The sequence below is a fragment of the Sarcophilus harrisii genome, chromosome 3 (assembly GCF_902635505.1).
Source record: "Sarcophilus harrisii chromosome 3, mSarHar1.11, whole genome shotgun sequence".
Lineage (NCBI taxonomy): Eukaryota > Metazoa > Chordata > Mammalia > Dasyuromorphia > Dasyuridae > Sarcophilus > Sarcophilus harrisii.
The window spans coordinates 437023239-437048780 of record NC_045428.1 but is presented as its reverse complement, the minus strand read 5'-3'; the positions used below and the strand labels follow the sequence as shown (position 1 = coordinate 437048780).

The 25542-nt window shown below is 31.6% G+C and overlaps 1 protein-coding gene across 1 annotated transcript in view; it reads left to right on the top strand.

The window, feature by feature from the left end:
• PAN3 (poly(A) specific ribonuclease subunit PAN3) overlaps positions 1–25542 on the top strand; it is a 128622-nt gene that overhangs the window by 46785 nt on the left and 56295 nt on the right. Inside the window, 1 exon segment of the mRNA XM_031961360.1 lies at positions 14482–14632. Within this exon segment, the coding sequence (XP_031817220.1) occupies positions 14482–14632 (151 nt within the window).

Here is a 25542-nt window from a genome sequence, read left to right as displayed (position 1 = left end):
TGCTATAAATATTTTTGTACATGTGTATCCTTTTTCCTTTTTTTACGATGTCTTTTGAGATATAGACCTAGTGGTATTGCTGGATCAAAAGGTATACTATAGTCCTTTATAGTTTTGTAGGCCTTTAGGGATAGTTCCAAATTGCTCTCCTGCATGGTTGGGTCAATTTATAATTCCACCAATTATGCATCAATTTTCCTATTTTCCTACATCTCCTCTAACATTTATTATTTTCCTTTTCTGTCATCTTAGCCACTCTGAGAAGTATGAAGTAATATCTCAAAAGTTGTTTTTAATTTGCATTTTTCCAATCAGTGGTGATTTAGAGCATTTTTTATGTGACTATAGATAGCTTTAATTTCTTCTTCTGAAAACTGTCTTGTTCATATCCTTTCATCATTTATCAATTGGGGGATAACTTGTTTTCTTATAAATATGACTCAGTTCTCTATATAGTTTAGAAATGAAGCCTCTATCAGAAACACTGACTATAAAAATTGTTTCCTAGCTTTCTGGAAAAAAAGGCAATTGATGACATTGTCTTTTTTGGTGCAAATTTTAATTTAATTAATGTAATCAAAATTATCTATTTTACATTTTATAGTGTTCTCTACTATTTGGTCATAAATTATTTCCTTTTCTATTGATCTGACAGGTAGACTATTTCTTGCTCTCCTAATTTGCTTATGTTGTCATAAATGGTACCCATTTCAAACTTGTCTTGATATAGGGTATGAGATCTCTGCCTGCCTCGTTTCTGCCATCTTATTTTCCAGTTTTCCCATTAGTTTTTGTCAAGGAAGTCTTTGGGTTTATCACACAGTCTTGTCTTGTTTCTGACTTGTTCCACTGACCTACCACTTTGTTCCTTAACCAGTAGCAAATAGTTTTGATGATTGCCATTTTTATAATATAGTTTTAGATCTGGTATGACTACGCCAGTTTCCTTTGCATTTTCCCTTGATATTCTTGACCTTTTGTTCTTTCAGATGAATTTTGCTATTATTTTTTCTAGCTCTGTAAAATCATTTTTTTGTTTGGTATGGTACTGAATAAGCAAATTAATTTAGGTAGAACTGGCCTTTTTATTATATTACCTTGGCCTTTCCTTAAGCAATTGATATTTTTCAGTTATTTAGATCAGACTTTATTTGTGCCAAAAATATTTTGCAATTGTGTTTATGTAGTTCCTGGATTTATCTTGACAGGAAAGCTCCCAAATATTTTATATTGTCTAAATAGTTATTTTAAATGGAATTTCTCTTTCTATTCCTTGCTGCTGGCCTTTGTTGGTAAGATGTAGAAATGCTGATGATTTATGTGGGTTTAATTTATCTCCTGCAACTTTGCTAAAAGTATTAATTGTTTCAAGTAGTTTTTTATTTGATTCTCTATGTATACCATCACATTATTTACAAAGAGTGATAATTTTGTGTCCTCATCGCCTATTCTAATTTCTTCAATTTATTTTTTTCTCTTATTGCTAAAGCTAGCATTTCTAGTACCATATTGAATAATAATCTTATTGGGAAGGCTTGACTTTTTGGTAGATATTTATTTTCATTTGCTGTAATTTTTATTTTAGTTTGATGTGAAATTGTTTGAGATAGTGGCATCTCAGGCCATCTTTGGAAGATCATAAGGTTTAATCTAAACATTTAATTGCTCATTTTAAATTGTGGTTCAGGTAATTCCCAGTCTCCAGAAACCTCAAAGAATAAGATGTTTTTAGAAATTATTTATCATGGAAAAGAACTAGTAAGGGGAAGTCACTTGATATCAACTTGAATGATCAGGGATGCCTTTGAATTTCCCAAAATTTCCAGCTTATTTAGAGGCTTCTATGATGAGATTGGAGCTTTGCTTATTCAGTGCTATTAGTCAAAAGCTGAAAGGTTTAGCCTTTAATAGGGACTCCAGCTACTTTTCTAGCTGCTTCATTTTGTAGGTTACTAAACTGAATTCCAGATTAAGTTACTTTCCCCAAATCATATCAGTAATATGTATTGGTGCTACGATTTTACTCCAATCTTTTTATTTTTAAAAAAAAATTTTTTAATAGCCTTTTATTTACAGGTTATATGTATGAGTAACTTTACAGCATTAACAATTGCCAAACCTCTTGTTCCGATTTTTCACCTCTTACCTCCCACCCCCTCCCCCAGATGGCAGGATGATCAGTAGATGTTAAATATATTAAAATATAAATTAGATACACAATAAGTATACATGACCAAACTCTTATTTTGCTGTACAAAAAGAATCAGACTCTGAAATATTGGACAATTAGCTTGTGAAGGAAATAAAAAATGCCATTTAGATACAGTATCTCTAAATACAGTAGATACAGTAGATACTTAGATACAGTATCTCTAAAAAATGCAGGTGGGCATAAATATAGGGATTGGGAATTCAATGTAATGGTTTTTAGTCATCTCCCAGAGTTCTTTCTCTGGGCGTAGCTGGTTCAGTTCATTACTTCTCCATTGGAAATGAGATACTAAAGATAAAATTCAGAATTGTGAATTGAAGTTAATTGAGTGAATATGTGGCTGGTACATGAAATATTTGCATTAATTATTATATATTTAGAGATTGTCCTTGATTCACTGAATTGTATATATTAGAAGGTAAAGTTTTTGTTTTAGCATTAAGGCTATTTTCAGAGGGGCAGAGAATAATTTCAGTTGCTGTCAGATGAATTGTTTCACATCACTGGCTTTCAACATCTCTTCCTGGATCAGAAACTGCCTAGGATCAGAGTTCAAATTCTCTTTTCTGTGACCTTGGGCAAGTCATCCACCTCCTCTGTGCCTCCATTTCCTCATTTGTAAAAGAGGAATATTAATACTTGCGAAGATTTTTGTTACGAGGAGAGGGCTTGGAAAGCTATCATGTACTGTAGAAAAATGAGTTAGTGCTGCCATTAAGCTGTGGACTGGATAAAAGTGGGATAAAGGGTGGAATATATACTTTAGGCACTGGGCAAGAGAGTAAATTGGGAAAAAGGAAATAAAGGAACAAGACTAAAATAGTAAATGTTTTCATCTTTTTTATTTATCAATTTATCAAGAAGCATTTATTACACATTTTCTTACATTCCATCATTTATCATTATCTCTTCCTGTCATTTTAACCAATCTGAGAGGTGTAAAGTGATATTTCAAAGTTGTTTTAATTTGCATTTCTCTAATCTCCATAATGATTTAGAGCATTTTTTCATGTGACTTAATAGATGACTGAGTTTCTTCTTGTTAACTTGAGAAGTTGTACCAAAAAGAGACTTTAAACCTTTTTAACCCTGTAGATCTTCCCAGATGATGAGTAGCTAGTCCTTGAAGTAACAGTGAACAAAGAAATTACTCTGTATTTCTGTATTGTTCTCTGTATTTCTCTTTGAAAATTTGTGAAAAACTTAAAAAGATTTTCTAGTTGAAAAATGATCCTAGCTTTGTGTGGTATTCCTTTGGGATCTGTTTCCCTCTCCTCCCCAACCTTTTAAACTATATTTAGAAACATCAGATTAGAATTATAACAGCCAAATTAGAGGTAGATAAGAATCTTTTCTTGTGATTATATGAAAGATTTTTAGAAGTATGATAAGTTATTAGGTTTATTTCTGTTGTAGATTATCAGGATTTATAAGTAAATCTTTATTTGAACAGACTTTATTTTCTTTGTATTTATCTTATTTCCAGTAATAATCACAAAGTCTTACTTTAATGCCTTTTTTTTTTTTAATATTAGTATTATTCTGTTGACAAGTATGGATATAAATCAGAATACCACTGTGTCATTGGTTGGAAGAATTATCAGTCACACAAAAGGTTATGGAAAGGCACCTGATAGTTCTGAATAGCCTGCCATTTATTATTAACGAATAATTGCACTGGAAAAAAATAGCATAGTCGTTGCCATCACATAGTACAAGTCAAGGAAAAGATGGACTGATAACACAAGAATGAATGATACCTAATCAGTAAGTCTTGTGTTCTACTGGGATTTGTCCAGTGCTATGAGGTCTAGATTAGGGGTCAGAAAACTATATATAGCCTGTGGGCCAAATCCAGCCCATGAGCTAAGAAATTTTACTTTTTTTTTTAAATAAAATTTTGGTGGATTTAAAAGTAAAAACCCATTCTTATCTCATAGGCCTGTGGTAAGTCCTATTTAGCCCTGGAGCCATAGTTTGCTAACTTGGTCTAGAGGAAGACCCATACCATCCTTTATAGAATATTTACAAGAGAATGTTGACAAGAATCCCTCAGGTTGGAAAGGTATGACTGGATTACAATTTGTATCATTGGAGGGAGAACTAATCACATGGATTGCCACAGATCCAAGTACAATAAATTACCTGGGAAAAGCAGTAATTTTGATGTTTAAGTTTGTGATAGCACTGATCATACATAAGTGTTCCTCTTGCTACCAAAGTGACACAGGGTGACTGGCTTTCACTAGATGAAACTGGATGAAACCTTTAGTTTTCTACGAGTTGAATGTTGGATTTACTGTCATACACATTTCATTGTTCTTGTTATGTTTTAAATTCTTAGTTTTTAAGAATGAATATTTATTCCAAGGACGTATGTGAAATCTCTTAAAGAGAGTGACTATTAGAGATATTGAAGTGGTTGTTGATATGGGATAGTTAAAATATTTACATTTAAGTCTATGGTGAAATAGAATGAATTACATCAAAGCACCAAGGAAAGTTCAATCAAAAGCAAAAAACATTGGTCCAGGAACTGGCAAAACAGTTACTTCAGAATTCTTCAGAAAAGCAGCTAGGACTCTCAAAGGGATCTGCCAGCATAAGGAGTTTTTGTTGATTCCTTTACTGTATATTACAGACTAAGAAGCACAGTAAGACCACTTTTTTTTTTTTTTAAGCTGCTAACCATTGCAATGAAGAAAAAATACTTATTATTGGCAAGATAATATATACTGGCAATATAAAGAATAGAATTCTGAAGATTGGAAAAGAGTAGAATTTACTGAAGAAATCCATTTTAATTAAAAGTTAAACCCACATCACTTTTGAAAGAAGTTCAGGTGAGTCTCTAAGAGCAAAGTGTCTTCATCAGACTATAAAACATCTATCCTAAAAGATGTTTGGGGATTAAATTATATTTTCAATGGGCCTGTAATTTTTATGCCCATTCTTATGAGGAGAATGATAATATATTTACATGCAAAGAAGCAAATTGTTATGGAATTTCCAAAATTCCCAAATGGATATGTTATACAGCAACCAACAGTTCTTGCGGCATCCTACACATCATGAAAATTTAAGAAATTTATTGTAGAGATGGCATTAAATATATTTCAATGGCCTGGGACATTACCTTATTTAAGCCCCTTTTAAATCCAGTAAGCTTTAGTTAAGACTGATCTCAGATAAAGGTATTTTTCATCAGAGATATGCTTAATATCCAGTATGATTAAAAAAGTGTACTTTCATGATGAATTTAAAGTATGTGTCAAAATCTTGTGAACTAATCATGAAAAAGAAGTGATTATAGCAAAGATAAATTTTTTAAAAAGTACAAAGTTGGAAGTTTGTGTGAATGAATTTAATTATTTTACTTGATTACAGCTAAATTAGTGTACAATTGTAAATATATAGTAAATAACCTCTTAAAATTATGTTTATTTTAAAGTAACCTCCTCAGTTATAAACAGGATAATTTTATCACCAGAAATTACCCTTTAGGAGCATTAATTGAGATCTGAAAGAAACTTTCAGAATCAACTAGTCCAATTCTCTTAATTTTTATGTGGCATCTAAGGTTTAGAAAGTTATTTGTACAATTTGTATAAGGTTGCATAGGTACTAAATAGTAGATAGTTTGAGGCCGATTATTTATCTCCAAATCTACCACTATTTCCATTGTACCAAGTTTAAATCCTTTGACAGCTCCATTGAACATCATGATTTCATTGATGGTAGGTAAATTGTCTGATTGATCTTGAACCATCTTGGTTTTGAAGATAGCAAGGTGATTTTAAGAAATGTGTTCATATTTTTTACAATTATATGGTAAGATTGAGTGTTGTAATCCAGGCATGGAATTAACATTTTATCTGAACCTGGATTAGCTAGGCAGAAAAAGTGTTAAATTTTCTTAGGAAAAAAAATTTGGTTAATTATTAGCAGGTAAAAGGAGCCATATTAGGAGTCAAACATAAAAAAATGTGTAAATGGATTGTAAATAGACCGAGATGTTTATCTATGGAAAAAGAAATTAAAAAGAACTTCATTTGTTTCCTGTGAGAACCATGCTGATATTAGAATGATTAGATACATGAAGTGATGTAAAAATATTATTCTGATTTTACTTTGAGATAAAAATCTTCCTCCTATTCTTTCTCTTATGGTAATGCATTGTATTGTTTGGTATAGTTTATTTTTTAATTTAATTTTTTTACTGAGACAGTTGGAGTCAAGTGACTTGCCCAGGGTCACACAGCTAGTAAATGCTAAGTGTCTGAATCCAGATTTGAACTCAAATCCTCCTGACTTCAGGGCTGGTGCTCTACCCACTGCACCACCTACCTGCCCCTGGTTGGCATAGTTTAGTCCTTTAAGGTTGTTTTAAATTCTGGCCTTTTAATGTTAATAGTGAGACAAACCTTAAAATATAATTTAAGTTTATTTTATAGAAAGATTTAAAATGTATCATGAGATTAAGATTGGGCAATTGGGAAAGAAGCTATATTATAGACCATATTATACATGCATATTGTATATTTTTTTGGAATTCTGTAATTGTCTTGCCCTTTTATTCTCTATGGATTTTTTCCCCCTCTATGGAATAAAAAATTAGCCTTTTTTTTTTCTTTTTTTTTTTTTTTTTTACTTTATTCCCTCGTGTTCTTAGAAAATTTTGTCCCAGAAATTAATAAAAACTCATTTGATAAAGATAGTCTGTATTTGATAAAGATAGTCTGTTAAAACTTTAGTTTGCTTTAGAGTAATCAATTTAGTATATTCAGGTTTTTTCTTCCAATTTACCTATCACTTTGTATGGAGGTATATTTTCAGCAGTTTACTATTTCTTTGTCATTTTAAACTATTTTTTCAATCTGAATTTTAAGCCATATTTATAGATTAATTAAATTATCATCTTTTTTAGATTGCTTAGTAATAGCAATCCTTTTGCAATTGGTACTCATTATAGTGCTGCTTGTGTGTGTGTATATGTGTTTGGTTAAACTCTTCACAATTTTTCCTTGAGCCATAGTAACAATATTTTTTTTTTTTTGTTTTAGGCACAGCAAATTTAAAAATTATATATTTTTCAACAATCATTGGTTTCTGCTGGTTAGCAAGCATTTACAAGTGCTTACTCTACAAATCAGGGCCCTGTAAAATACCAGCTATGGAAACAATCTTTATCTTTCACTCCATGAAAAAAAAAGATATGGTCTCTGCCCTCATTAACCTTATGTTGCAATATGGGAGACAACATGTAAATATATAGAATATATATCCCTCAATAGCAAACATAGCAGACTGTTTTGAATGGGTGGGCAGGTTAGATATAACAGCAACTAGGGGTACCATTCTTTATTTAAAAAATGATATTTCACATGAATGTTTAAGGAAATCAGATATTCCAAGAGGAAGAAATAAGAAGGAAGTGAATTCTAGACATAAAGAACAGATGGTGCAAAGACCAGAATTTGGAGTGTTATGGGTGTGGTACAGCCCATATCCTCGGCCAGTATGGTTGAATTCCTAAAGGCAATAGAGAGCCACTAAAGTTTGAATAGAGGTGGGATAGTGCAATCAGACATGCACCTTAAGAAAACCACTTTGGTATAGATATTTGTAGAATCGATGGGAATGGAGAGAGAAAGAGACTTGAAGGAGGGAGGCCAAATAGAATGCTATAATTGTCCATGTGAGAGAAAACAAGGACCTGAATTAGAGAGGTGGCGTTGTACACGGAGAGGAGGGGATGTATACAAGAGATGTTGTGGTAATAGAAATGACAAGACCTCAGGAGACTAAGAAAAAGAGAAGGAGGAAATCGTGTCATAAAAATCCAGACAGGGAAACTAAGGAATAGTTAGGATGACAATATAGCAGAAAGAATCACAGCTCTCAGGACACTCCCTTTACAAAGATGTAGAAAATACAGTAGACCAAATTCTGATTAGTAAAACCAAAAAGAGGTCACTGTCTTTTTTATTTGGGGGGGGTGGGGGGAGTCCAGAGCATCTTAGAAATAGAGAGGGAGAGGTCTGGACTTTGGGTCTGGCTAGGAATAATAAGTCATGTATAGAACTTTTTTTGGCTTATAGACCCGAACTGGACATCAAGATAGCAAGAGATTTCAGGAATTTCAGAAATTTCAGAAATAGCATGGGGTTCAAGAATGGGTGTCATCTGGTTGTTAAGTCCACCAGCCATTTCCATATGACAGATCCGGGGTAGCTAACGAAGAGGGAATTGCACTTAGAGGTGATGGAGAGGATCAGTCATTACTAGCAGTACTGGCCCATACCTGTGTTCTAAGCAATGAATAAGGTCAGAAGGAAACAATAACAATGTGGTTCTCATCCCAGGAACTCAGAAGTGATTCAGTTCTAGGCTCCAGCTCAAGCTAAAATCCTTGGTGAAAAAACCAGGGCAGTAATTATAGGTCAAAGGAAACTTCGTTCATTTTGATTTCATAGAACTTTTCAGTGACTGTGTAAGTAGTCTACTGAAACTTTCAACTAGGGAACAGGCTAATAGACCCAAACCTGGGTCAGAAATTTGGTTGAACTCAGATCATTAGGACAGTGATCAGACTTTAACCCTGTATCAGACAGACCTGGGAAAACTGAAAGTTTGTGTGTGTGGGGAAGTTTACCTGTTCCCAGTCTGAGCTATGAAAGCAGCAAGGCAAAAGATGACATATGGTTCACCTAAATCCTAAATATCCCTTCTAAAAGTGGAGATAGCCTCATCCTAACATCAAGTCCAAAGTCAAGAAGTGTCATGTTAAGAATGAGCAAACAAAAAAATAATCCCACCATAAAAAGCTATCCTAACAAGAAGGAAAGCTCAAGATACTAAGATACCAAGAGAAGAGAAAGACTTGAAAACATTTCCAAACAAAACTAGAAAGAAAAAAAGCATCTTGGGCACAAGTCCAGTTAGAATTCCTTGAAGAGATAAAAGAAGAGTTTAAAAAACAAGCAAAACATGATTTTTTAAAAAGAAATGAGAACTGTGGAAGAAACATATGAAAAGACAACAGTTTAGATCAAGCTTACTCAAGAAAGCTCCTTAATGGTTAATTAAAATAGAAGATGACACATTATGCATGAGGAATAAAAGCCAGCCTGGCTTAGTCATAGGAGATAGTAAAGGGAGAAATGTTTAATGAGTTTGGAAAGATAGGTTGGGAAAGAGTTTTGAAGGCCTTTAAAAGCTAAACAATTTAAATTTGATCCTAGAAACAATGGGGAGCTACTAAAATTGGGATAAGAGAGTGGCATTTTATTACTTTACAACATTGTGTAGGATGGACTGGAATTGTGAGAGACCTGAGGCAAGGAGAAAAAAATTAGAAGGCTTACTCTAGGAGAGAGATAAGAAGAAACTACTATTTAAGAATAAGTACTTCAAATTCATTATAGTACTGCTCTATAAAATAAATTATTTAATAAGAAAATTTATCTTGCTTTTTACCTTTCTCAGAAAAGGTAACCCTGTTCTATGTAAGGCTCACCTTTTTATCAATAGCTTTGATTCTATTACCTCCAGCATTTTCCAGAACATCTCTCTAATGATCTTCTTTAATGTAGTTTCAATTATTCTTTTTACCATTTCTCATGTCTATTAGAAAAAAATGGAGGGGGAAAGCTTTCTTATGACCTAATCTTTCCCAAAATTTCTTATATATTAAACCTATTGAAAAGTTATACATCACTATAGTCTGATTTTGATCCCCACCACTGTATTGAAACTTCTTTCAAAGGTCAACAGTGACAATCAGATTTTTGTATCCAACCTTAATGTCTCATAAATTGAGGTTCTGCATTTGATCATTTTTTGTTATAAACTGTGTAATCCTTACCACCTTAGAACTTCACTGTATTTAAGACTACTATTTTCCTTTCTATTTATAATCTTTGAATAGTCATGATATTTTCCTCTTTTTCATCCTTGTATCCTTTCACTTACCAAGCCCCAATTTCCTTTCTGTCTTCCTAAAGTAAATCTGTTTTCCATTTCCCTCTAATTGTATATTTACTGCTGTAGTTTGGACCCTTATCATCCTTTCACTGAACTGTTAGCCTCTATATGTCTCTGCTTCCAGATTCTTTATGCTTATCCATGTTCCACAAACTAATAATACTTGCCAAAATAATCTTTCATGTTGTGTGTCCAGCTGTGCAACTTCTTTAATCAAGGCTTTTAAGATCTACTTAATTGATCAAGTACAAACATTTTTAATCCTGGAATTCTTAATTTGTTTCAATTAACCTGGAACAGATATCTATAAACTTGCCATCATTCCACCACCACCTCATCCCCTTTTCATGTATTCTGAGAAGTTATTTCCCATGACTGGGGAAAAAGTAATTCTTCATCTTTATTTATGTAAGGCTTTCCATAGCCTTCTCTTTCCACAAGATTCTGCACTTTTATTTGGTGATTTTATTAATTCCCACAGAGCAATCTGACTACTAAATTTCTATATCCAACCTTATTTCTTATGACATTTAGTGGACAAATTTTTGTCAGATAACATTTATTAAGCACTTATTATTTCCCAGGTCTTATTCTAAGCACTGGGGAGACAAAGAAAGGGAAAAACAATCTCTCTGCTAAAAAAGGTAGGGTCTGGAATAGTTGGTGATTAACTTTGCTCTGTGTTAGGCAATGGAGTTACAAGTAAAGGTAAAAAAAAAAGCGTCTATCCTCTTAGAAGTCACATTCTTATGGGGTGAAGATAGCATGTAAGTAAGTACATAAGAGATATCTATAGAGAAGGTTAAAGGTAATTTCTGAGTGGAAGATATTAGCAGCAGCAGCAGCAGTCTGCCTTGCAGGCGTCTTCAGAAGTTCAGCAGGTCCAAAAATGAAACTATTCTTCTTTCCCCTCCAAACAAAACAAAACATTTTACTTTTCCAAACAACTCTATTTTGTTTTCTTTAGGTACCACTATGAGGGTATCGCTGTCTTTTAAGATGAGTTAAACTTGATTTTTTACTTTACCCCCATGGCTCCCTTTCTCCAATTTTAGTCTTTTTATTCTTGTTAATTTTAGGCTACATAGTATTTCCTACATCCATTTGCTTATTTTAGTCCAATCAGATAAGTATTTTAAGTGTCTGTTATGTACAAATTTATACCCTGGATGCTGTGTATATAAAAATAAAACATAAAATAACCCCTTATCTTTCTACTTTTTATTCTTATAACCCACCTGTATAATCCACATTCTTAAAATTTGTCACATAGAGTTTTATAGGAGCCTTATGATTGGTTCACTTGCTTCTAATGCTTTTTCCCTGTAGTTGCAAAAATTACCTTCCTAAAGCATATGTCTGACTGTATTACTACCCTACTCAAGAATTTTGTATAATTCCCTGTTAATTTTAGGAATTTGAATATACCTTTTCCAGTTTCCGTGCCTTGGCACAGTCCCCATTCTTGGAATAAATTCTCTTTTCTCTTCTTTCTCCTAATCCTTAACTTTCTTTAAGACTCTTCTCTAGGGACATCTTCCAATAAAGGTTTTTCTTTGTTCTCATTATTAATTGCTTTTCCTTCTTCATATTGTTAAATTTACTTTTTTTGTCTAAAAATTTGTTGAACACAGGGTAAAACTGTTGCTCATTAACTTATGTATTAGCTATTTGATAAATCTTACTGGATTTAGTTGTACATAGTGGCCTCTTAGTAAAGATATTCTATTCTGCAGAGTTGATTAGGATGATATTTTTTCTGATTTAAATTTTTTGGGGTGAATTTTACAGTTCCTGTCTTGTTATCAGTGTATCTCAAGGAACATATCAGGCCAGACTTATCATTCTTACTTTTGCAGAGACAAAGATTACGTCTTTTTTTTACACTGTGAAAATCAAAACACAAACATGACAATATCTGTCTCACAGGAAAAATATAACATGCATATAAAATCATAAATCTGTTAATTTGTAGCACTGAGAGGCAGTGCAATGTATTGGTAGTACTGAGCCCTAGTTACTAATTTAAAATATCAGTTTTGAATCTTAGCTTTGACAATGATCTGTGACCATATGGAAGTCATTTAAATTTTTCTGAGCTTTTCTCCTTATCTATGAAATGGAACTAAAGCTGCTTATGGTATTATCTTTGTAGGCCTATTGTGGAAAAAATGCATTGTAAACTGTTGACTAATTCTATCAATATGAATTTATTCTTGTTGCTCTCACGGTTAAGTTGTTGGCCATAATCTTTCTTCTTTTCTAGTACCTTCTCTCCCCAAAATGATTAATCTATACTCTTTTGATGTAAGATATGATTCCTGTTGTTTTGAGTGCTTTCTTCAGGTTAGAATGTCATAAGTCTTTACTTTGTCTTTTGTATTCCAATTTCATTATATAGTTCTTGTACGTCTTGTTTATAATTTATTTTCCTGATTGTTAAGTAATTCTGCATCATAAAGTATTCTAGTTTATACTGTATTCTACAGACTTGGGGTATAGTCTGTATATATTTTCTCATAGGAAAAATTTTTTTTAATTAAGAAAATGCTATCTTATGCCTTGCTGCCTTACTTAGTAAAAGTAATTTCTCTTGACCTAGTAATTGTTATCTGAAATTCCTGTGACTAATGGGTTGGGAATTGCCCTTTATTACATGTAATCTTTTTTTGTGTGGAGAATGAATTCTTTCAAAATGGTTTGTTATAGGAGATATATACATATACATAATATAGTCTGTTTTACACAAGTGATTTAATTTAACTTTTCCTCTCACCTCCAGTTGTACATGACTCTAATCCAAGAGATATCATCACCTTTAACATGGAATTTGCTGACTATACAAATTATGTTCCATGATTTTTTCCTCAGAATATTCTTCTTCCTAATATTTCTTTTTTAAACCTAAGAAACTTATAATTTAATGTTAGGAGAGCTTATTGGATCATAATTCTGTCCTCTTAATAAATAATAAATTAAATCGTGTTTTCTTTGTACTTAATATGACAAGTTTTTGTTAGATTTCTTATTAATCCTTTGTTTATACTGTTCTGGTTTCCTTGCAATTAATATTTTTTAATATTCTGATTTTTAGAAATTCCTTAAGTTTTAAAATAACTTAATTTGTCACTTAATAGTTGCTTTCATGATTTACTTAATAAAGTAACCTATGCCACATTTTGCTGATCACATCGCAGCTTTGTTAAAGTTAATTTTATGTTGAATAATATAGTTTAAAATGAATCATTTAACATTTACGTTATTCTGGATTTTGTAGCAGTAAATTTTGCAGAAAATTTAAAAAATTTAATATGTATTAAGCAAATATTTTTATGAATGATAGTTATCAACTTTATCAAAAAAGATTTACTTGGTCTGTGATCCTGTGATGGACTGTGCAAATTGAACAAACATTTCATGCCAAATAGGTGGTTGCAAATAAAGATGTATGTCTTAAAAGTAGAAAAAGATGAAAGGATATACATTTGTCTCAATGTAGGCCAAAAACAAACAAACAAAAAAAACCCTTCACTATTTAGAGTCTTTTGAAATTTTTCTTAGTTCCACAAATGTAATTTTGTTTTACTTAAGACTAGCTGATATTATGCTTATTAACTCTATAAGTAGTTATTGTACTTTTTATTTTTGTTGAGCCTTATTAAAGGGATGCTAAATATTAGTATTGCATTTTTGGTAAAGAAATGTTTTCAGTTTGCTATTCCTGTACCCAGGGTCAACTTTCATTCCATGTGCTTGGTTTTAAAATATTTTTTGGCTTTCATTGTGTGCATAATATGTCACCGTAATCTTTAGGAAACGTTTTACTGTATTGAAGGAAGGAGGTTTTACAATTCTAAATAAAGGTAAATACATAGTTTATAGTAGAAAGTGGTTTTTAATGGCATAATCTTGAAATTTGTTTAATTTTGAAGTAGTTCAACCTCCTACTTCTCTCTAAAATGTTAGTAGAGTCTGGTAATCATTGTAAGAGTTAGTAGTTTGGAAATCATTTATTTCATTGTAAAGGGAAAAAAATTGTCCTTGAGCTTTAAATATTGCAAATAATTATTAAAATCCTCAAGTAAGACTACTAAGTTTTCTCTTAAATGATTAAAGCTTTGCAAATTATTGTTCATTGTTTATAAAAATAAGTTGCTAAAACTTTTTTTTCAATGACAAATAAAAAAGTAAAACATCTCTAAAACTGTGAAATAATGGCTATTTTTTATAATTGTTGTCAATAAATATGGAGTGTTAACTTATTATATTTGATTTTTAAATAGACACCAAATCCTACTGCAAGTGAATTTATTCCTAAAGGAGGATCAACCTCCAGGCTGAGTAACCTGTCCCAGTCAAATATGTCTGCCTTCTCTCAAGCCTTGTTTTCTCACCCATCTGTGGGAAGTCCTGCTGCTGCTGGACTAGCACCAGGTAAGTTGAGAAGCTATATTAGTTGCAAATATGAGCTTTCTAAACACTATATTTAATTACTGAAGCCAAAAATTTAGGAGGAAAATGGTATATCTTTGATATTATAAAATTTGTGCTTCAGAATTGGAAGTGCAGGTAAAACATACACAACACTAAAATTCAATTGCACAATCCAAACATTTATGTCGCTTTAATGAATGAGATACCCCTTAAAGCACAAAAATCAATTTTTTCCCCCTTAATCTACTTGTGTCTTAGAAATGCTATACTATATTGTAATTTTGGAATTTCAATCTATATTATTACATATGGGTATCTAATACCATCACAAAGCTATTTTGACATTTGAAACTAATTTTTAATATTTTAAATAATTTTTTATGTTTTAGTTTAAATTAATACAATATTTCTTGTTTTGTACTGGGTTTGAAACTGATATAACTTCCACTCAGTTTTAATATGAATATTTCTAAGAGGAAAAACTGCTAGAATATTTGGAAAAATGGATTATTATTTCTAAGTTTCTTAGAAGGTGGTTAATAAGATTACTGTAGAACTCACTGAGTTTCCTTCCTCCCTTCCTCCTTCCTTCCCTCCCTCTTCCTTCCTTCCCCTCTTCTCTGCCTCTCTCTCTTTTTCCTTCTCCTCTTCTCTTCTTTTCCTTTCTCTCTCCCCCATTCCTTCCTTCCCCACCCCATCTTTGCCTCTGTCTCTGTGTCTGTCTCTGACTGTTTTTATTATTTCTTTCTGATTTTCTCATCTTCTACCCAGGAAATTAGGAAGTAGGGAAAGAATAGATTTAAAGAAGAAATGAATAATAATAACATTTCTTCTTAAGAAATTTTAAAAGAATATTAAGCATGTAAAATATGGCCTGTTTAAAATGAATATTGACATATTTATCACTTTTCAGTAATAAGACAAACAGTGGTCCTGGGCTTAGATTTTAAAACTTTCTTCCCTTAATTTTTTTGTAGAGGGTAGAGAAGTCAGGTTTGGAAGTTGGGGACTGAAAAATAGTTTTCAGTTTTTTGCTTCAAAGAAGTATGTCTGTTTTTTGTTCATTGTTTATAGCATTAATTTCTTTTGAATATTTAGGTGAAAATGCTGAAGGAGATGTTAATAAGAATATCTTTTAATTAGAAGATACATAAAGACTTTTATATTTACCTAGCTTTCTGATGTTAGGAGGATATTTCAGCAAAGCCAATTTAAAAATGACATTTAAAGCTGTTTTGGAAGGTACAAAGTTGTCTTAGGCGACTTAAAACTTAATATATTGACACTTTTCATGAATGGATAAAGATACCCTAAAGCCATCAGAGACAGACCAAAATAAATAGCTAAGTAATACCTTAAATAGAGGGGGCAATTTTCACAAACATGGGCAATTATAACAATCATTTTAAGAATTTTTCCCTATTCACATGATAATAAACTAAACTGACATTTCTCTAAAATTATTAATATAATGAATATATTATATTATTTTGTATTTTTAATGCATTTTACATATCACTTTGTATTTATTTGTGTACATCTTATTTTTTCCTCCTACTACATTGTAAGCTCCTTTAGGGAAGTGAAAGTTTGCCAATTATTTTTGTATTAACCTCAGTGCCTTGCACAAAAAATAAAAAAATTGAATTGAATATCAGGTTCCATTGATACATTACTCCTTGGATTTAAATGGCTTATCTAAAAATAAGAGCAAATTTTATCCTGCTTCCCAAAGCTATACTTTCATAAATAGTTTTGTCATCAACTAAAATCTTAACTCACAATATTATCTTTCAGGGTATGGAAACGGTGGTGATTTGAAGGTGCAAGATCAGGGTCATACAGAAGATGCAGTTTAGTGCATTTAAAAAAAAAAATTATTCTGTACTTAGTACTGATACTTGAATCAGTTTGCTAGAGATTATTAGAGATTATTTCTGTCTTCTTATGGCATTCTTCAGTCTTCTAAATGACGATTGAATTTCACTTGTCAGAAATTTAGTCATAGCTTATTCATTGATTCTTTAACTAAAATGTATTGAAATTGACATGTTCATTATATATATATCTTTAAAAAGTTGTACTTACTTTTTTAGTCAACTTCATACAAGCTAAAACAATGTCTTTTCATCTGATGTATTTTGTAATAGTATGGAAATGTACACTTGAATTTAACCTTTCACTTTTAGTGAAATATACCAAAAATTAGAGAATGGGAATTTTCTTTTATTGTTCTTCTTTTTTTAAGTTTTATTGTCAAAATGGAAATGAAGGATTTAAATTTTTCCATTATTAAAAAAAAACATGGGCTTATTTTCTGTTTTAAATGTAAAGAAGTAAAAGTTTGGCAACCTATATGCTTTGATTTTGAGTTGATAGCAAATTAAAGGCCCTTTAAAATTGAATATATAAATAGGATATGCTACTATTATATTAGCTGTCATTTTGTTTTCTGCCTATCTTTTTTAAGAAAAGAAATCATTGGACTAAGTAAAGTTTAAACAATTCTCATAAGAAACAATAGCAGTGGAGGAATTGTTTTAAAATCTTTTGAACAAAATTCATTTAATTAAATTAATTTTCTTTTAGAGGCACATAGCTGTTGTTGTGTACATGTCTTCAGGTCTTCTAATTAAGATATTTTCCTTGACTTTTTTCCCAAGGAAATTTATTAATTACATGACTTTAGGCAAGTCACAATAAGTCATGATTCTTTTGCTATTTTGTTTACTCAGTTGTAAAATCATGCAAATAATACTTATATTTACTAGCTCGTAGGGCTTTTTGGGGGGGGGGGGAGGAGAGTGAATACCATAAACATAAAAGTACTATATAAATGTGAGATGTTATTTGTTCTTAAGGAAAAAGCTAGAGTTTTAAGAATAGAGGCAAGACTACCCCCAAGTATATATAAACAATGATAGTATTCTTTTTTTTTGTACAACAGAACAAGGATTTCATTACTAAAGTTAGTTGACTTTCTTTTTCAATTAGATTTTCTTTTATGCGAACGTATACTTTATTAGTAGACTTTAGAAAGATAACTTTCTATTTTGAAAGCATCCAGCTACCTTCCTACTAACAATTACCATAAAATATCTGAAATTATTTAATAGAAAAAGAGGAATTTGCATTTATAGGTGGTATTTTGAAATTTTGTTACAAAATGAAGTAGAAATTACACCAAAATTATAGTTTAGTAGAATTTTAGTTAATATATAGAACAAGCATCAGAAGCCTTTAAAAATGTTGTTCACCAGAGTAGTAAAGACTTTGCCTTTATTGTAGGGAAGATCGAGGGCAGGTAACAGTATGGTTTAGAATTTTTTTTAATTGCATCTAATTCAATGAGTTTTTGCTTATCTAATGGATTATTTTATGTATTAGTCTTGAATAACTTAAAACTATAAGATAGTGTTTCTAGATTGATTCTTTGACTAGAGCTAAAAATGAGAAATCTTAAGAAGTGAGAGCCTAGAGACTTGTTCATTGAATGATTAGCAGCTAGAAGATAATGATTATCTGAGTATATAGCTAAATTCCAGATATGCCTCACCTAATATTATTTTGGTTCAGAGAAACAGTCATTAGGCACATGCAGTGATCTATACTAATGATAAACAATTTGATTCCAGGGGAGTTAATTCTGCTAAGAGTTTAAATCCTACTTATTAGGTTTTTTTCCCCCAAATAATAGGTTTTTATTTTCAAAATACATGCAAAGATAGTTTTCAACATTTACCCTTGCAAAACCAAACAATATAATACATATTAAATATGTTCAATTCTTCTATACACATTTCCACATTTATCATGCTACACAAGAAAAATCACATCAAAAAGGGAAAAAAATGAGAATAAAAAGAGCAAACAAACAACAACAAAAAAGATGTAAATATTATGTTTTGATCCATATTCAGTCTCTATCTTCTTTTTGGATAGAATCCAGTTGATCATCACATAATCTTGTTGCGGTGTAGAATGTTCTCTTGGTTCTACTCAGTTCACTTAGCATCAATTCATGTAAGTCTCTCCAGGCCTTTCTGAAATCATCCTGCTTATTGTTTCTTACAGAACAATAATATTCCATTATATTCATATACCGCAACTTATTCATTCTCCAACAGATAGGCATCCACTCAGTTTCCAGCTCCCCACCATTAGAAAAAAAGGCTGCTACAAATATTTTTGCAATGTGGGTCCTTTTCTGTCTTTTACAATCTCTTTGGGATACAGACCCAGTAGAGACAGTGTTGTTAAATCCATCTTATGTGTGTCTGGTAGTCCCCAATACCTGGAACTCAGTCTTTCATCTCTGTCTCCAGGCTTCCCTGATTTATTCAAATTTCAGCTAAAATCCTATCTTCTGCAGGAAACCTTGCCTGCTCCTCTACTGCTAAAATCTTCCCTCTGAGATTATCTCCAATTATGTGTGTGTGTATATATATATAGATTTGTTTATATTAGTTTGCACATTATCTCTCCCATTATACAATCGGCTCCCTGAGAGCGGGGACTAGCTTGTTTTTTTTGTTTGTTTGTTTGTTTTTTTGCCTTTTTTTGTACCAGTAATGTCTGACATATAATCAAGACATAACAAATACTTGTGAACTTGATTAGGGATAATTTGTGGTGGGGCTTTTAGGCACTGTGGTAGTTCTAGATCATTATATGCTATTAATGATATAATGTTTTAAATAATGTTGGCAGTATTATTTTTAGGTAGAGTATTCATGAATGCCTCATTTTCTCCATTTGTTAAATGATAAGATTGGACTAGATGATTTGAATTCCCTTTCAGCTTTTGGTCTCTGACCCTTTTTATGTGATATGAACCAAAGATGATTTGCAAAAGCATTTCACATATATATACCTGTTTTTCTTTTCTTTGCAAATAATTTTGAATCAATTGATGTTTCATTGAATTGCCTAACAATTTGTAGATTTGAAATAATGCTTTGTAATCCAAAAATTGTTCACTGCATTTTGATTGATTGAATTGTAAATCGATCTTTTTCTCTTACAAGGTCATAAAAATCAATGTTCTTATAAGAATTATCTATTTTTTTGTGCTGTGTTTCAAGGACCTCTCCAAGAGGTTCTCTCCAAGAATCTTTACTGACTATCCCATATCCATATATCTGGATATATAGAAGATGTTCAATAAGTATTTGATTGACGAGGAAGTTTATGCCCTTTCTTGAATAAACATTATATTTAATGGAGGTTGGTGACTTTTAATTGTGATGGATTTTTTAGGGACAGGGACTGTACTGGACTTCAGATTTCATTGATATCAAGAGTTCCTAATAAATAGCTTCCTCTCCCAGTACAAGTTGGCACCTTTTCCCTGCAAATGTTGCAGAAAACCCTGTCTTGCTGTCAGAATGTATTAGAGGTGTGATTTAACTTCTAAAATACTATAATTTTCAAGTAAATAGTAAGCAAATAATAAAGAAACCTTATTATTGGAAACAAATTATTCTATGTAGTAATACAGGCTTAGGTATTTTTTTTAAACCGTGTTTTTATTATTTTCCATTTTTTAACGTTACCATAGTTTGCTAGACCCAGTATCCTGTTCCATCCTCCACTTAGAGAGCCATTTCATATGACAAATAGTGTTTTTTGAAGAGAGAGAGAAGAGGGATAGAAAATGAGCAGAACTGATTAGTACCCTGAAAAAAATCCCAAATTGTAAAATGTATAACATCCATGAAGGGTTGGTTGGATTGGGAGTGACCTCTCATAATTCTTTATTTATGTCATTTTTGTTCTTCGTGTTTATATAACATTAACTTATGTATGTATATGTATATGTGTGTATATGTTTGTTGTCCTTTCCATTCATATTATTGAAGTTATTGTGTGTAGGGTTTATTTTTTTGCTCTGATGACTTCATTTTTAAAAAAATAACAACTTATTTTTCAAAATATATGCTAAAATAATTTTCAACATTCACTCTTATAAAACCTTTCTTCCAAATTTTTCTTTCCCCTTGCCCTAGATAGCAAGTAATCCAATATAGAGTAAACAGGTGCAATTCTTCAAAACATATTTCCACATTTATCATGCTGCACAAGAAAAATCATATCAAAAAAAAAAAAAGGAAGAAAGGAAAAAAAAGAAGCAAACAACAAAAAAAGGTGAAAATATAATGTTGTGATCCACACTCAGACCCTTAGGCCTGTCTCTGGATGCAGATGGCTCTCTTTATCATCTTTGGATGACCATTGGAACTAGTCTGAATCACCTTATTGTTGAAAAGAACCATGTCCCTTAGAATTGATCATCATGTAATCTTCTTGTTGCTGTGTATAATGCTCTCCTGGTTCTGCTCATTTCACTTAGCATCAGTTCATGTCAGTCTCCCCAGTCCTCTCTAAAATCCTGCTGATCATTTCTTATAGAACAATAATATTCATAACATACATTTACCATAAGTTATTCAGTCATTCCCCAACTGATGAGCATCCACTCAGTTTCCAATTCCTTGCCACTACAAAGAGGGCTGCCACAAACATTTTTGCACAAGTGGGTCCTTTTCCCTTTTCTATGATCTCTTTAGGATACAGGCCCAGTAGAGACACTGTTGGAACAAAGGAGCAAACAAACAAAAGACTTGATAACCTTTGGACATGGTTCCATATTGTTCTCTAGAATAGTTGGATTAGTTCACAAACTCCACCAACAATGTATTAGTGTCCGAGTTTTCCCATATCCCCTCCAACATTCATCATTATCCTTTCTTAATGACTTCATTCTTCATTAATTCATGTAGCCTTTCTTATGTTCTCTGTATTTATCACATACACCATTTCTTATAATGTTATAATATTCCATTACAATCATGTACTACAATTTTTTTAGGGATTTTCCAGAGAATGGTCATCTACTTTGTTTCCATTTCTATCACAAAAAGTACTGCTAATAGGTATTTTGGTATGTATGTGGATTTTCTTCTTGGCTTCTTTGGGGTAAAAGCTCAGTAATGGTATCTCTGGGTCAAAAGATAAGGCCTTTTCAGTAACTCGAAAATTTCTTTTGAAAGTGGTTGTGCCATTTAACAGCTCTTCCAGTAATTATGTTAGTGTGCCTATCATACCATATCCCATCTGATATTAAATATAGCCATTTTTTGTTGTCTTTGCCAATTGGCATGATATAAGGTAAAAAGTTCATTATTGTTTAGATTTTCTTTTCTCATTATTAGTAATTTGGAGCATTCTTTTATGTGCTTGTAAGTACTTTGTAATTCTTGAATTGTTTGTTCATCTCCTTTGACTATCCTTTGGGAAATGGCTATTAGTATTACATATGTTTTAACTGGTTACATATCTTAGATATCAAACCCTTATCAAGGAAATTTGATACAAAGGTTTTTTTTGTTGTTGTTTTTTTCATTTGACCACTTCATTTCTTACCCCATATGTATTTTGTTTGTATAAGAGGTTTTCAGTTTCATGTAATCAAAATTATCTTTTATCCTTTCTAATTACTTCTATCTCTTATTTGGTTAAGAATATATTTTTTACCCATAACTGTGAGGGGTATATAATCTAATTTTTAAAAATACTATGATCTTTAATATTTAGGTCATGTATCCATTTAGGATGTGTTATATGGTGTAAGTTGGTCTAAAGTTATTTTTCTCTCAGACAGCTTTCTAATTTTTCCAGCAGTTTTTAACATTTTTTCCAGGACTTTAACTTAAGTCACTTGTTTTTCTACTTTATCAAAAACTGAATTTTTGAGTATCTGATTCTTCTGTGTCTGGTCTGTTCCATTGATCTATTTTTTAACTGCTTTGGTTTTGCTAACTAGTGCTTTATAATACAGTTTGAGGTCTGAAAGAGCTATTCCTTCTTCATCCCTACCTATTTTCTTCACTTCTCTTCATAGTCTGTATCTTCTCCCCTCTGCCATATGAATTTGGTTATTATTTTATTAAAATTTCAAATTTGATTGGTATAGCATTAAAAATATAAATTAATTTTATAGTATTGTCATATTTTTATATTGACTTGGCCTAAGCAATAAATATTCCTCCAGCTATTTAAATTTTTCTTCATTTCTTTAAAGAACAATTTTTAATTGAATCTTTACAAATCTTTTATTTGCTTCAGAGAGTTGATGCCTTAGATGTTTTATAGCTATTTTAGGTTTTTTGGAATGGTTTTTATCTTTTCTATTCTTCTTGGATTTTGTTATTATGTAGAAAGACTATTGATTTTTTTTGTTGTTGATTTTTTTTTTTCAGGTTTATTGTATAGGATGCAACTTTGCCAAAGCTGCTAATTGCCTCAATTGATATCTTCCGATTCTCTAGAATTTTCTGTGTAGACCATCATATCATCAAGAAACAATGATAGTTTTATCTCCTTTTAATTATAATGTTTGATTTTGGTTAGTTGCTTTTTGTGATATTAAAAAAATGTCCCTCTATGCCTATATTTTGTAGGGCTTTTGGCATAAATATGTATATTATTTTTCAAACACATTTTGTTTGTATCAAGGTATTCATGTTGGGATGTTTTAGTTTTTAATATGATCATATTTTTTATTTCCCTAATGTTGAACCATTTTTGTGTCCCTAGTAAAAAATTCACTTGGTCATAATGAATGATTTTTGTGGAGAAATTGTGTAGTCCAACATGATTAAAAAAAAAAGTTTTGAGTAAAAATTAATGATATCAGCTGATAGATTTACTTCTATTTTTTTTTTTCTGGTTATTTGCACTGTATTTGTCTCATAAAAAGATTCTGCTAGGTGGTTTCTCAGTTTATAAGAATAATTTGTGAAGTACATACTGTTTAGCCTACAGGACCTGCAGTTGTTGTTTGTTGTTTTTTTGTTTACTTTGGTTGTCTAGAGTGGATTATTTGTTATTTATTTATATTCTCATGTCTTTTAAAATGTGTGAGCATGAAAAAATGTATGACTTTTTTGGTAATAACTTGGCTTTTCATCTATGTATTTTGTGAAATCCTTGTGTAAGAATTTTGAGATTCTCTTATTTTTAAAATTGCTATTTTTAATGCTAATCAGAGACTACTGTTAAATGTTCACAAACTTTTTGTGGAAAGTTACTTTTCACATACTTAGATTCTTTAGATATGCTTCAAATAATAGTTATTGTGCATGGATATTGTTCATAGGTTCTGATGTTTCAGAAATGAGGATTGTGGAACTGAAGCCACTACTGCTTCCTATACAATTGTTCCCTCTTGGCTGCAAATTTCAGGAAACTGAGGAAACTTGTAATTTGAAGAGGTTGATTGGAATGATCTATATGGTGCCTTCTGATTACTAAATAATATGCCTTTCTTCTGTAGGTATTGTTAATCATTGATGGGGTCTAGGCTGTTTAGGCAGAAACAAAGATAAGTTAACCACTCTGCAAGAGAGCACCAGTTAGTAAGGCATTTTATGAAATGAATGTGCAAGATAATGTGCTCAGTGCTGGGACCAGCAGGGTTAAAATCTTCCTTAAAACTATTTTAAAAAATGTTCCTTTGACCCTTTTGAGAATGTCAATAGTGCCTCTGGGATGGATAAGGTTTTTTTTCCCCCTCTATCTTTTCTCCTTCCTGCCCTTCTCCACCTCCCCCTTTACCTTCTCCCCTCCTCTCATTTTTCTTATTTCCTCTGAGCTTCCATGGAGCCTCATAGAAAGGGACAGTTGTATAGTAGTGACTGAAAGACCAACATACTTAATAAGGCTGTGAATTTCTCCCCCAAGAGGCTTGTAGAAAATTAGAATTTTGCTGTCTATCATCTTCAACATTTTTGTTACTGTATTGAAATACTCTGTTTTGTGATGGCGTTTTGATTACTTATTTGTGGTATTTTTAAAAGTTCTATTCCGATTTACCTTCTAACAAAATTTCAGAATATACTGAATTCTTTAGTATGTTCAAATTCAGAAATCTCATACAGAATTTAATAGGTTTTATTGCTGAATGAAATGCAGTAATCTTGTATGCTAGATGCTATTGATACTAGGTAATATCACAGGCAATACACTGATTTTAAAATTGTAGGTTTTTAGTTCCATAACGCTAACAGTTAGGCTGATGAATTCCATTTCTTTCCTTTCTAGGGATGATAACTCCACTTACAGCTCAGCTTCATATGGTTCATATATGGAAGTTAACACATGAGAAAATCATATTAGATTCACCTTAATGTATTTAGATTTCTCAGATACAATTTTTACTCTCCTGGAAATTAATTTTTCTTTGCTTCAAAAATTGCAAGAAACAACTTCAAACACACTGCTCAGCATAGTAATACAGATGTTTCCTTAGAATACTTAAAATTTTTTTTTTTTAGATTTAACTCCCAGAGGATAGAACTAGGTTCAGTGGGTAGAAGTTACAACAAAGAACATTTAGGCTTGATGTTGGGGGGAAAAAACAAATGTCCTAGCAGTTATAGAGCTGTCTTTAACTGGAATTGGTCAGCCAGGTGATTGTGGGTACCCCTCATTGGAGTGCTTCAAGCAAAGGCTGGATGACTACTTTTCAGGTATGTTGTAGTAGAGGTTCTTTTTCAAGTATGGGTTGGTTGGACTAGATGGCAGTTGAGCATCCCTTATAATTGAAATTCTATGATTCAGTGTTTTATCTAACATTGAGGAGAATGAGGTTTTCTACATAATTATATTGTCTAAATAACTGAGTCATTTCTCTTTCCACACCAAGTATTAAAGCATTTTTCATTTTAATTTTATTTTTGCATGAGAATTATTTCTCAAATGTATGACATGTTTCTCTACTTTTATATGTGGAATATTCTAATCAGAATTTAACTTTTGGGGGGATAGTTCCAGGTAATCATTACAAATATAAAATATTATAATTTGCTGTTGACAGTTTTCAAGGATCTTCTGAGTTGTGCAGTGCC